This window comes from Myotis myotis, unplaced genomic scaffold (assembly GCF_014108235.1).
Source record: "Myotis myotis isolate mMyoMyo1 unplaced genomic scaffold, mMyoMyo1.p scaffold_m19_p_1, whole genome shotgun sequence".
In the NCBI taxonomy this organism is placed as follows: domain Eukaryota; kingdom Metazoa; phylum Chordata; class Mammalia; order Chiroptera; family Vespertilionidae; genus Myotis; species Myotis myotis.
This window is the reverse complement of record NW_023416313.1, coordinates 169,511,290-169,526,087: the sequence shown is the minus strand read 5'-3', so window position 1 is coordinate 169,526,087 and position 14,798 is coordinate 169,511,290. Positions and strand designations below refer to the sequence as shown.

Sequence of the window (14,798 nt, the reverse complement as noted above, 5' to 3'; positions counted from 1 at the left end):
TGGTATAAAATTAGCTCAACGAAGTCCTTCTTAAGTAGCATGCTGTAATGCAGGAAGAGTTTAGGCTTTACAGTCAGACTTAGAAATTCTAACTTCAGCACTTACCAGCTAGATAACCTTGAGGAAATTATATAGCCTGTCTGAACTTCAGTTCTTTTATTTTTCCCCATTGATCTTTAGAGAGAGAGTGGAAGGGAGAGGGATGGAGAGAGAGAGAGAGACATTGATGTGAGAGAGACACATAGACTGGTTGCCTCCTGCACATGCCCCGACCAGGGCTGGGAATCGAACCCGCAACCTGGACCAACACTCTAACCACTGAGCACCTGGCCAGGGCTTCAGTTCTTTTTGTTCTCCCATTCAAGTACTAACCAGGCCCGACCCTGCTTAGCTTCCAAGATCAGACGAGATCGGGCGCGTTCAGGGTGGTATGACCGTAGACCAGTTCTTTTTGTTCTAACACCATCAACCTTAAGGATTGTGGGAGAGACTGAGAACCCATGGTTTAACACCTAGAATATACGTCGTACAGGGTAGGGTTTTACTTCCAAGGATACACAACTGAGAAAATGAGTCTTTCTTTTTGTTTCTTCTTTTCTTCTTCTTTTTTCTAACTGAAAAGCATACAATTTATTTAGCCTTTATAAGGAAATGAAGATCTAATGAAATGGGTAAACCAGACTGTTTTTATACTAGGTTTGAGGAAGGTTGGCAAGTTGTGGGAAAGTGTGATAGGTATAAGCTAAGGGTAGTAAACTGGGGAAAACTTAGCAAGACCAGTTTATTCAGTGTCCTCTGGGTAGAAGGAGGTTACCTCTCATGTGAGGGTCTTATTACCTGCTTCAGGGGGGATGGAGGTTGCCACAGACTCATTCTTGTACCTGCCAGAGAAAATGAGTGCTTCAATGCTCTGTTGGGAAGGCTGGTCAAAACAAGCATAAGAGATCAACAGACACTATTGTGTCCCTCTGAAACATATTCTGCAATATATAACCAGAGGAACAGAAAACCAGGATTTTCCCTAGCTGGCTTGGCTCTGTGGATAGAGGTTGGCCTGCAGACTGAAGGGTCTCAGGTTCAGTTCCAGTCTAGGGCATATGCCCAGGTTGCGGGCTCAATCCGCATAGGGGGCATGCAGAAGGCAGCTGATCGATGACTCTCTCTCATCATGGATGTTTCTATCTCTCTCTCCTTCTCCCTTCCTCTCTGAAATCAATATAAAACCCAGCACTAGACCTCTGGAATGTGCATGCAACGGGGGAGGGAAAGTAGGTAATTGGAGCACACCAACTATTCCTGGGCAATAACGTGCTGTAATGAGCACTGAGAGCAGCACTAGGGCAGAGAGATTGGGGCGGGGCGGACTCCAGAAGGAGGTTGATGGAAAATATTAGAGCAGTGAGATAGTGCCCAAAATTGCTTTTTCCTTTATTTCAGAACATTAGCTAGGATTGATTCAGGGCTTGGAGCATGGCCCTTCAGCTTCTGTGACTTAGGATTTAGACTTTTTCCCTAATGGCTGTTATAGGTTCAGAAAGTTTGGTAGACTAGTCTAGGAATCTAATCATAACTCACATTATTTATAACTAATAATATTAATTCTAAGTATGACCATTATTTACTTAAAAACTTATCTTTTTGGGAGCACAACCAATTTGTAGTTGGGAATTAACATTTTAAATTAATATGGAATTTCCTTTTTTTTTTAATTTTCCCACTTATCAAACTTATATATTGTTGAATGGAATTAAAATCTGGTATCAATATCTGAAATCAGGCCATTTAAAACTTTTATCTTGAAAATATTTTTACATTTTTTAACCAAATCACCAATTTTCTTTTGTGAAGAGATATCATGGTTTGTCACATGATAATGGGTCATTTCTACTTAAATTTATAAGAGTAAGAGAATGTGTAACTTTAGGACTTACTATTGGCAAATTGCCTTTTGGCTTTTGAGGTTTGGTTTTAAAAGTAACTTTAGGTTAAAGCTCCATATCATATTTAGTACACTTGATAAAAGGATACTGAGACACAAGAAATTCTCATTTATTCATTTTACAAAAGAATTAGCCATAAGAATTTTTTTAAGCTTCCCGACTTTGTTTGCTCCATAATTTAATTTACATCTAATTTTTTAAAATTGCAAACCCACAGAAAAGTTGGAATCCCACAAGTAACATCCAAATACCTTTACATAGATTGATTGATAAGATTTTACTGCTTTTGTTTTATCTCTTACTTGATAAGTAGGTAGATGGGTAGATTAGCTGGGCAGCGATAAGGATTTCTTATGTTTTTTATTTTTTGTTTTTATAATTTGAGAGTATGTTGCAGACATCATGACACTTCAATCCCGTGTACACTGAGCTTGCTGGCATCAGCACATGAAGCTGATTTTGTAAATATCTTCCCAACTCTGACATCAAGTTGGTTCCTGATGTCTGCTATGTGGCAGTATTTACTATCCCATGGAAATTGACACTGCAACAATCCAGGGTTTTTCCCTCTGAAGCCAGCTGTTAAACGTTTATCATCACACCATGCAGGTATCTCCTAACAGTAAGGACTTTCTCCTACGGACCTGCAACTGAGTTATCACCGTCAAGAGATCTAGCACTGATGCAACCAACACCAGTACCCAATACGCAGTTTACATTCACATTTCCCTGTCATCCCAATGTCCTCTTCAGTCACATTGCCTTTTAAGGAAGTAAGTTGCTTCCTATTATAGAAATGGAGTTAGGCTCTTGTTGGGCAACATTTAGAAAGGTTTTAGGGTACGCTGTGAGAGCTTAAGGTAGAAGTAAAAGTACTTCCTTCAACAAAAAAACAAAAACAAAAACAATTAGGCCATGTAAATTTGATAATTAAGAGTTTAGCAGTTTTCCCCTTACGCTATGTAACTTTTTAATAGATTACTTGGACAAAGTGGATTTAAGAGAAAAAGTATGGATGAAATTTCAATATTCTTTTGAATTGAGAGAATTGTATTTTTAATCCAGCACATCAGGCTAAGACCTCAGTCCTTAGTATTCCAGGGTTCCCTGCACTTGCCTTTTGGGCACATTGATCTCACTGTTCATCAGTCACCACAAACACATGGATGAGGTGGGGCCTTTGCATTTGCTGTCCTCTTTTGGAATACAAGTCTCATGACTGCGTCCTTTATTTCATTTGACTTTTTGCCAGGTTGTCACCTCTGCAAAGAAGCCTTCCCTGATCATCCTATCAAAAAAGAGTGTAGCTCTTCTCTCTTTACTCTGCATTCCTCTTCTTTAGGCTCCTTCTCACTGCTTAACCTGATGTTCCGTATTTATTTATTTGCTTTTTTCCCTCCCCAATAAGAAAGTAAGCTTCATGAGGACAAGAACTTAGTGACATTTGCTCACTGGTGTTTCCCCATGTGTGGACTGGTGCCTAGGAGTCAGTAGCTGCTCAATAAATATTGTTAAATGAACGCTTGCATGCATTCTAGCATCTTTACGGTACAGCATAAAGTTATTATGACTGGAAATATTGTACATTCTTTTTCTGTTCTTTGTTGGTTTTGTAACATAAGGAATTGATTCTCTAGTCTTGGTTTTTGTTTCTAGATGGGTATATTTATGCCCACTTTTCAAGGTTATTTGAGGATCAAATGAGATAACTACACAAACATAATGCAACACAGCCCTGGCTGGTGTGGCTGAGTGGTTGGAGTGTTGGCCCATGCACCAAAGGGTGCCGGGTTCAATTCCTGGTCAAGGGCACATACCTGAGTTGCAGGTTCAATTTCAGCCCAGTTGGGTCATGTGCGGGAGGCAACCAATCATTGTCTCTCACTCGCATTAATGTTTCTCTCTCTCTCTTCTCCTTCTCCTCTTTCCAGTCTCTTAAAAAAATCAGTGGGGAAAATATCCTCAGGTGAGGATTAACAACAAAACGTAATGCAAGGCATTTGATAACTGAATAAATGGTTAGAATAATGTGTACTATCAAGTTCATAGGGAATTATTAATTACAGTGGGGTGATTGATTTCCGGGCAGAGGCAGCAGCTGGATTAAGCCTAAAAGGCAGTTATGATTTGGATAGATGAAAATTTATAGAGATTGAGAGGAAAGGTCTGGAAGAGAGGACATTCTGAACAATTAAGACGTTCAAGGGATAGCATGTAAACTAATGTGAATTGGAGGGGTTGTTTCTCTGTTTTCCCTTTGCTACCATTCTTTGTAATATATGAGAGATTAGTGTTTCCTTTTATGAAAATCTTGGGAATATTAACATAGCATATAACACCATAGCTGTTGCTTTATGATACTCTTTTGTCAGAGTCATAAATTGCACTATTTATTATAAAGTATTCATGTGTTATAATAAATACAGGGGAGGAAAACAGGATGAAGTTGGAGATTCCTTCCCTCATTCCAGATAATTGCTAGCAAAAACGTAATAAACTCTGGGATTAGCGGCTCTTGTGCCTTCCAAGCTTACATGTGTTATGAGAGCAAGGAGATCCCCACAATACTGATAAACTTTCCTAGCTGTATTAAGGAGAGAATGAACTCATATCTTCTCTCTTACCCAATCAGATAAATACTATCACACCAAAGCTTCAAGAAACAAAATTTTTTGGCTATCGGAGAGATTTGTTCAGTGTATTGTAGTAGGAAGAGCACAACGCAGGACATTTTTCAGTCCATCATTTATAACTCCTTTCTTACAAATTGTTTCCCTGGGAGTGTGTATTCTCCTTTTTCAGTTGGCATACTCGCTATTCAGAAGTTAGGATCAGGAACATGCCTGTGTCTTTGAGGAAGTGAATTTGAATCTTTGTAATTATGTGTTGATTGAATACTGGTTCTGGGGGCATATTATTAGTCCAGCATATAACAACCCTAGCCTGTGCTTTTTCTTGCAGCTTATCTTGCAGAGTTCAGGTACCTGCCAGGGGATTCTGAATGGCTAGCAACGGAAAAAAAAAAGAAATTCCTAGGTTACATGGTGGTACCGATTAAATCCCATCCCGAAGAGCTCAAGCTATGAAAATGCTTTTATTATTCTGAAACTTCTCTCAAAATCATGCAATTGCTAGAAATCAGAGTAGGAAAGGTCCTCAGAGGTTGTCTCTTTCATTTTTACAGTTGAGAAAACATAAAGCCCAGAGAAAAGAAGGAATCTGTCCAACTACAGAAATAAAACTCAAATTTCCTGTAGGCCGGTTGAATATTTTCTGTACTACTTTACCTCTAGCAAGAGCACAGAGCACATTACCTGTAGGCTCTGGCAGCAAACAATGACATAATGGTCATCCAGCCTTCCTCAAGAAACTTGAAAGAAGCAAAGGCTAGGTGATTATATTTTAACATTGTTCTCCAGTTAATGTCTAGGACGTGCTGGAAATAAAATGATGAGTGAGGACTAACACGGCCTCTGGCCTCTGGCACTTGTAGCCAAATACAGTCTTTCCTGACTTTTTTTTCCAGAGTCAACAGACAGATCAGGACTGGAAGTTTCCATGTGTTGTTTGGAAGAGGCACAGGAGGGGAGTAGGAGAAGTAACCCAAGAGGAAAAGAGTATCAGGGGGCCTGCGCAGACTTGTAGAACTCCTACATTCCACTCTCCTTTTCTATTTGTGGTGGTCTCACACGGTTTTGGTTTGAGTGTGTGTGTGTGTGTGTGTGTGTGTGTGTGTGTGTGTGTATGTGTGTATGTGTGTTCGTGTTCTGTTTTGAGAAGGAGGAATGGAAATTTATTAGTCAGTGCAGGTTTCAAATGAGGTGCTCCCTTCCTGAGGCTTCCTCGATTTTCCCCTCTAGGCAATGCAGCTGAAACCTTCCTGGTCTAAAAGGTTAGAAACTACTTGAGACATTCAAATCACAAGTACTTTCCACTGACCTGCTGGGTGAAATGACTGTATAAACCGAAATTGTGTTGAAAATGGAGAGCTATGATGGATTGGCTGTAGGATTTGTATGAGGAAAAAGAAAACTCCTGTCTCCCTCTACACAAGAAGGTCTACTCAATAGGTACATTCCTTTGGAATCTACACATCTGTGGCCCTGGAAGTGTAGTTAAGAAAGGTTTGTAGAACTCAGTTATAGCAGCCTGTGAGGTGTGTGAGTTCTGGTTGCAAATGTCTAGCAACTACTTCTTTATCAAACTCTATTTAATAAAATAAAAATACCAACCTTGAATATATGCTTCCAAAGCCCATGTTGGTTGAATGTGATAAAGTAGAACAAGTACCTATTGGGGGACATTGTAGGGGATGGTGGTAATAGAGACAGTATCACATGGAGCAGTGGCTTTACATTTTTTTGCCTACCACCCTGGCTGTTGTGGCTCAGTTGGTTAGAGTGTCATCCTGAGCACCAAAGGGTCTCGGGTTCGATTCCTGGTCAAGGCTCCATCCCCAGTAGGAGGCACGCAGGAGGTGGCTAATCAATGTTTCTCTCTCACGTTGATGTTTTTTTCCCTCTCTCTCTCTTCTTCTCCCTTCCTCTTTCTCTAGAATCAATGAAAAACATATCCTTGGGGAAGGATTTAAAAAATTATTTTTTGACTGCCCACAATTACAAAAAAATTGATGTTGCTGCCCCATAACAGCACTCTCTCTCCCAAAATAATAGTCTTAACTCAATCTTGCTCATGCAATGGTGGCATGTCTTTTTCCTATTTTATTTAAAAAGGAAATAATAGTCCCAACACTAAGTTAATTTCATAGCACATTTAATCCTACAGATTATTTTAGTATTTAGAACTAGAAAGACCGGGTTTAAGTCCCGGTTTTGTCACCTCTGCATACGTAACTTCTCTGTGCTTCATTTCCTCACTGGTTAAAATTGAGATAATAATGCCACTTATTTTATACTTTTTTTAATAATGACATAACCTGAGTAAAGTAGTTGTGCCAGGCACTTAATGAACACATAACCAGTGGCCATTTTTCTCTCTCCAAAGTTTGTTAGCTTAGCAGTGGTCGGCAAACTGCGGCTCGCAAGTTCTGCGCATGGGCCACGAAGTTTCAATCGCACTGTACACGCGCACCCGCACGTGGTATTTTGTAGAAGAGCCACACTCAAGGGGCCAAAGAGCCGCATGTGGCTCGCGAGCCGCAGTTTGCCGACCACTGGCTTAGAGGATGGGGAGTGAAATAATGTTGAATCTTCTTCAGAGGGAAACTAATTCAGTTGTAGGTATGTATGTTGGAGTTTTAGGTGTTATAGGTAGCCAGAAGAGTTTAGTCATATCATTTAGAAACAAGACTATATGAAATAGTCTGAGATTAGCAAATTTTAAAAATGCAAGCAATTATGCAGAGTATTAAAATTTCAGGGACTTAATGATTGAGTCTTTTTTTTTTTTTTATTCAGAGAGGAAGGGAGAGGGAGGGAGAGAGAGAGAAACATTAATGATGAGAGAGAATCATTGATTGTCTGCCTCCTGCAACCTGGGCGTGTGCCCTGACCAGGCATTGAACCGAGACCTCCTGGTTCATAGGTTGCCACTCAGCCACTGAGCCACGCCAGCCAGGCTAATTGAGTCTTTCTTAAAGCTACATGAGGTTTACTTAATTCTACACAACTGGTTTACTTTTTCAGATTTCTGCTAAAATTCTCCAAGATTTAAAATGCCGAATTTGTCACGTGTATGAATGACTATTGGCATAATTTGTAGAGATCTATCAGTAACAGGTAGTTGTGGAAAAAAAAATGACACAAGACTTGGAATTGACAGGTAAACCCACCAGCTGCCTTAAGCTCTTCATCTACAAAATATTCTTTTCTTTTTTTAAAAAAATTCTCACCCAAGGATATTTATTCCATTGATTTTAAGACAGAGTGAAAGGGAGGAAGAGAGAGATACATCGACATGAGAGGGACACATCAATTAGTTGCCTCCTGCACTTTAGTTGACTTCTGCATGTGCCCTGACCAGGGTACGGGATTGAACCCACAACTGAGGTACATGCCCTTGACCAGGAATCGAATCTGTGACTTTTCAGTCCCCAGGTTGACACTCTGACCCAGTGGTTCTCAACCTTCTGGCCCCTTAAATACGGTTCCTCATGTTGTGACCCAACCATAAAATTATTTTTGTTGCTACTTCATAACTGTAATATTGCTACTGTTATGAATCATAATGTAAATATCTGATATGCAGGATGGTTTTAGGCGACCCCTGTGAAAGGGTCGTTCTACCGCCAAAGGGGTCTTGACCCACAGGTTGAGAACCACTGCGAGTCTAACCACTGAGAAAACTGGTCAGGGCTCTAAAAAGTCTTATTTCACAAACTTACAATGGTCTAATGTACAGGTAAATGTAATATACATTATCTCCATGGGAATACTTTTAGTAAAACATTTTTTTAAATCAAAATAAAAATATTCATGATTGGTTCTAGATTATGAGTCAATCAAACATACCATTTTTTACTAGCAGGAGATTAACAATATCCCAGAACATGTCTTTAAATGAGTATGGGTATAGGTAAAGGGAAACCCATGTGTATCTTGGCACACATTTTATATAATAGTGGTGATATTAATTTATAAAGACTAAGTATGTAGGCAATTAGAAGTGAATTCTTATACCTGATCTTGACTTGTGTGTGTACAAGATATTATTAGACAAAGTGTTTGTCCAGTAGCTTAGATTATAAATAACCCCTGTTCTAGCTCATTTTAAACAATGTAGTATGAACGATGCCAAAAAACAGGCTAGAACATTTTCTTCTCTCCAAGATCTTAGATTTTGTAAACAGGGCTCTGCTCCTGGAACTAATCTAGGTCATTATAACCCAAATCTTTTGAAAGATGAGAACCCCAATTAAGACTCTTAGGTACTTTTTAATATTTAAAAATGAAGAAGTGTTTTAGCTCTTAGAAACACAGTATTCTTGGACTCTGTTTGGCCACTTGGTTTATTTGTGCCATGCCATAATGAATACAAATCACTGAGTAATTTCAGCAATAATGATTGCTAGGAATCTCCATGGGAGTGGAAATTAATGTACTTTATTATGGCTTAATTTATCCCAATACTGACCTAACGCCATAACATTTTGTTTTTGAATAAAAAGTGATTTTTTAAAAAAGTGATTTAATGAGAAAAACAATAAATTTCCCTAATTTCCAAAATTGGTAACAATGTTAAATTTTAGCTGTTGTTTAGTCTTTCTTGTAAATTAGCTATTCAGCTGTGAAATGTGTTGTTAAATGTGACATATTTAAGAAGCTTTAAAAATATCAGTGTCATACACATCTTTCTTTGGTAGTCAAGATTTAAATTTCATCCCCATTGTTGTTAATATGGGGTACTGCTAATGTATTGCCCTTCATTTGTTGGAGTGGGTGTGAATACGACGTGTGTGTGTACACACTTGCACAGTCACATTTATTAGCATCCTGTAGACCTGTTGTTTGCATAGGAAAAGAGGAAACCTAAATTGCTTGAGAGCCAAGTACTCAGCTAGATGGTTTATACCTCTTAGAGAAATCATTATTCCCACTTTATAGATGAAGAAATAGATTCAGAGAGGTTAAATAATTTCTTATTGATTGATTTTTAGAGACAGAAGAAGGCGGGGGGCGGGGGGGAGAGAGAGACTTGTTGTTCCCACTTATTTATGTATTCATTGGTTGATTCTTGTATATGCCCTGACCAAGGATCAAACCCAAAACCTTGGTGTATCAGGATGATGCTCTAACCAACTGAGCTATCAGGCTAGGGCTTTGGTTAAATAATTTGATAGCACAGCTTGTTAAGTGGAAAGAACTTGAGCCCTAGACTATCTTCTCCATTATGACCTACTACTTGAAGGGATCATTTCCAGTAATGAGTTGTATTTTGTACAAACATGTTAATATTTCTATCCCCTAGAAGACCACCAGGGATGACAATAATCCTATTGGTATAGCACTTTGCTGTTTTCAAATAACTTTATCCTATCTTATTTGAGCCTTACAACATATCAACATTGCAGGCAAAAAACAACAAAATACTGACGTAAAATTTGAGCAATTTCAGAGAAGTGCTTAAGATCACAATGCTGATGAGAGATAGAGTTTAGATTAGAACCCAGATCTGTGGTTCCTGGTCTAGTGCCCTTTTCTACTCCCTTTACCTTGTCTGGATTAGGTATGTGATCTCGGAGCATAAAATACTGAAGTTTTACAGACTGAACCTTTTATTGTGTCATGTAGTGATCACAGTACAGCTACAGTCTGGCTCCCCTATTTAGCAGTCCCGTTTTCCTGTAGTATTATATGACAGTTTTGAGGTGTAATGGGCTGTAGTGTTGGTTATTGAATAAGTAATAATTGGGAAATGTTGACTTGAGATTTCTACATTTAAGCTTTATTTTTGTGTGAGGCCACATTTGCCTTATGGAAATGTATATAAGAAAGAAATTGTTAGGAAAGGATAGTAGTAGTTAAGAGCATGCACATTAGATTTTGGAAGACCTACATTTGATTCCTGGATTTGCCCACTCGGTTCTGGTTACTTGGGCAAGGAATAAGACAGTAGTAGCTACCACAGGGTCAGAGAATGGATAGTAGAGAGATTAGTACCATACCTGGCCAATAGGCCTTGCACATACAATAGTTATTTAATCATTACCTTTGATGGTCTTTTTTTTATAGCAATATTTATTTTTGTTTAGGAAGTATCTAATCTAGAATGATTATCTCTAAAGTATCTTAAAAGTAGATAGTTTTCAATTACTTGTCTCTAAAAGAGAGCATACATGACATGAAACAACTGATATTTTAAATTATTCCATTTTGTATTTGAAATATGTAGTTTAAAAAAACTCATAAAAGATCTGCTTCTCTATTTATTCCATTACATTATGATAATATGAGTAATTTATATTTCTTGAGCTGGTTGTTTGGTGAACACAGTTATGACCATGTTAGGTGGGGTACAGGCGATGTATGGGGTTTTTTCATGGCTGGGGGTGGAGAAATTAGAATCTGGGACTAGTATTTAGTATAGAATTTCATATTATTCAGATTCCTAACTTGTAGGCTCTTGAGATCTACAAAGTAGATAATGTGCCGATATGTTATAGCACATTCATTTACAACTTTGTATGTACCAAGATGAACAAACAAGGGAAAAGCAAGCATTTTTCAGGATTACATAAAGTGTCGTTTTGAAATTTATTGGAAAACTGGCAGCACATTGCAAGCATTTCACTAAATAAACCTCTTGGTTGGTTTTTACTTTTAAAGATGGCATGTCTCTTGGAGTGCATGTTATTCACTTATAAGTATGTTTCTGATGAAATTTAATATTTTTTCTGGAAATTCTCTTTGTATATGTTGTTAACCAATAATTTTAGATTGTAGATATAGGATTTCATTAGCCTTTAATTTAAAAGTTTATGGATAACTCGAAATATTCCAAAACAATTTAGAGATTATATATTCCTGTTTTGAAAGATATAGGAAGAGGTTAATTTTGAATTATAAAGTTATTCATCCAAAAATTTTATTTCCTTTGTCTTCTAGTTGTATTTCGTAAGTAAACAGACCTTTAGAGCTGATTTTCTTATTCGAACACTGTGAATAATGATGCTTGTTCTATTTACCTCCCATAGTTGCAAAACCAAATCAAATAGTATCCTATATAATTGAAGGCTAATATGCAGATGGTCATGACACCCTAACGTCCTAACGACCGATCAGCAGGAGGCTGCATGCGTGGCAGGCGCGGGTTGGGTGCGTGGTGAGGCTGGGGGATGTGAGGCTGTGTCCCCCACCTGGCAGGGCTTGACGGGGGTGGGGCCAGCCAGGTCTGGGTCTCACCCAGTGGGGGTGGGGCCAGCTGGGTCTGGGTCTTGTGCAATCTCTGACACTTCTATTATAGAGAAAGGGCAAATAGCAATATTAAAATATTTCCTCTAATTCCCTTTTAATGTGCACGAATTTTGTGCACTGGGCCACTAGTATGTATATAAATCAGGCATGGTGTTAGGTAAGCAATAATGTAGACAAAGCACTTACAGTGTAGTGGAGGAGAATTTTATTAAACCAGTCACTTTGCAAATAATTATTTCACATTGTATGAGCTAAGTACTAAGAAAAAAGTACAGGGAACCTGACTCGTCTTGGATCTAGATTGAAAACTACCTGGGGAAGAGAATTTAAGCTGAGACATCAATTGCAGGCATTGTGGAAGACCACTCCTAGTGGAATAGGAATAGTATTTGCAAAGAAGCTTAAGGGTCCTTAGTAAGTAAAAGTCCAGTCTGGCTGGCAGTAAGCACCCTTTAGCCTTCACCATAGCCCTGTGAGTTAACTCTATTTTACAGATAAGAAAACTGAAGCTTAGAATGGTTCAGTAATTTATAGAGGGTCTTGCTGTTTGTAAATGGCAGATTCATGTTTTGAACCCAGTTTGGTTGGCCTAACTCCAAAATCCTTATTCTGTCTGCGGTGCCATTTCTTTTTCTGAGTCACTTACCTCATAGGCTTATTGTTCTCCCAAACCCATCTTCCCTCTTGTTATCTCTCATGGGCTTTCTAACTCTCCCTGTGGCTAATTGTGGAGCCACTGATCGGGTGCTTGCTTTATGCTAAGGTAACAATGGGCCTTAACTCCTGCAGGTTATACACTGTCTACTCTTACTTGTATGCTACAGAACAGCGATTTTCAACCTTTTTCATCTCATGGCACATAAACTAATTACTAAAATTCTATGGCACACCAAAAAATATATTTTCTGCCGATCTGACAAAAAAAAAAGATATAATTTTGATTCATTTGCACCAGACAGCTATTGTTTTGGTTGTTGGGGGGGGGGGGGGGGGGGGGGGCGTTATTTGACAAACTAAGGGAAAAAGAGGTCAGTGTCCCTGACTAAATAGTCAGGTATTGCATGTTTTAAAATTCTTGTGGCATGCTGGTTGAAAATCACTCCAGAACTCCAGGGATCCTAGACGCTTTTGTTGGGGTAGGAACCTTGCAGATTCTGGGGCTCATAGGCAACTGCAGTGTTATTTGTGGCCTCCCCTTTAAAAATAGCCTCTGGTGCGCATGGGGTACTTCATGGAGCCAACGTTTCCATCAGCCTCTGCTCCCCACCCCCAAGACACTCCAGATAAACAGAGATCTGAGTAATAGCAGTGTGCTTCTGCTGTAGCCTCTGCCGACTCCCACAAACCTGCCTGCATAAAAGCCCTCACACCGCCACTCATAAGGCACTTTATTGGAAGCATGCAAGTAAAAAGGGTCCCATTGCTTTAAAAGTTTGAAAAACACTATCCTAGTTTATGTGATGTTCTGGGGAAGTGTTTCCTAAATGAGGTGGTTTTGTTTTTCCTCCTGATCCTTCATATCTGCTTATCTCCTACTACCTGCAATAACTCCCCCAGACATCTTTGTAAGTTGGGGAGGGATTTTGTTGTTAAAGCTTGTAGAGATAGTGCAGACTTTAGCAGACTGAACCTCAGTACTTGAAACCTGAAAAAAAAAACAAAACCCTCCTATGCCTTTATATTTCAGATACTTTCATGATAGAGAAAAATAAATGAATTCAGGCTAAATGTCATTGTTATTTTATGTAAGAAGAGATGTTTTGTTAATTTATTTTTTCTGTTGTTGTTTTTTTCAGTGTTATCTTTTTATTGAATTTATTGGGGCAACATTGGTTTCGGGGGTACAATTAGACAATACATTGCATTGGGTCTTCACTACCAAGAAGAGATGTTTTAAAGCCAATATCTAGTTAAATCTTTTATTGTTGCCAGAGTTTACTGAGTAACTGATTATTTTTCCTTTTTCAATATTTTTCTAACCAATCTGTTAACCTCAGATTCCCTCGCCCGCTTAAAAGGCACTGCATGCATTTGAAGGGGGGCTGTTTCGGGCCCTCATCCATTTTAATTGACTGGGTGTGCTTTTCTAAGAACTGTGAAGTTTATGGGAAAGCAGTTCCTCGTCCTAGGTAGAGACGGAGGTTGATGCTTTCTTTTCATTGTAAATGTTTGTATCTCCGTGGTTTCAAGGGGGTTTCACTTGGTAGAACCTGATTTACTTGAAACTCAAAGTAATAAATCTATTCCCCACCACCACCACCCCCTTTGTCCTCAGTTTTCTGTGCAACAAGGACTGCAATGTTTGCCTCCCACACGTCTCTCTGTAAAAGCACCCAGAGGCGCACACGCTAGGGGCTCGTGCTAGAACACCCCGTCATTGCCGCTCCGCTGCGCCTGGCTTGCAAGTTGCCTCACCACAGCCCGGCTGGGGCTGGTAAGAGGAGCAGAGACAGCAGCGTAGCGCTGCCAAGTAGACAGGAAGCCGTAGTGGACCCGGCGAGCGGGCGAGCACGCCCCGCGTCCAATCAGCGGTGAGTGCTGTTGCTATGTGCGCCCTCGCTCTGCTGCCTTTGTGAGCAGCCGTGGAGGGAGAGGGAATCAGCACCCACCACTGAGCGTTTGTTCTAACCACTGCAGACATCTGGATCCCTCAGTTCCTGGCTGTCTAGCCGTGGACAGCCAGAAGGCAACTTCTTTCATGCGAGGATTCCAGTATGGTTTTCAGTGGAAACAAAGGGCCTCACAGAGAAGGTGTGTAATGAAGTGTTTTTTAACGGCATTATTTTTAAAGCTTCCCATTTTCTGTAGCTGTTTACCAGGTGTGGTGTGTGCGTTGCATGGATGTGTAATAAATAGGTCAAGAAAAATGATCTTACTCTGAAAAGCATTGAACTTGGGGAATTTTATTTAGCTTCCTATAGCCTGTTTTCTTTGAACAGCATTGCTTTAGAGATGATTAAAATGCTGATCTGAACAATGAGTAGGA

At 39.4% G+C, this 14,798-nt stretch overlaps 1 protein-coding gene across 12 annotated transcripts in view; it reads left to right on the top strand.

Annotated features, from left to right (window-relative positions):
• The window catches only part of FAM214A (family with sequence similarity 214 member A), an 80,632-nt gene that overhangs the window by 11,647 nt on the left and 54,187 nt on the right, over positions 1–14,798 (top strand). Inside the window, exon 1 of one of the 12 annotated variants that reach the window (XM_036301926.1) lies at positions 14,334–14,563. The exons of the other annotated variants lie outside the window; for them this stretch is intronic. Within the exon in view, the coding sequence (XP_036157819.1) occupies positions 14,527–14,563 (37 nt within the window). The 5' untranslated portion in view covers positions 14,334–14,526. Of the gene's footprint in view, positions 1–14,333; positions 14,564–14,798 lie in introns of those variants that run through there. 12 annotated transcript variants of the gene reach the window in all.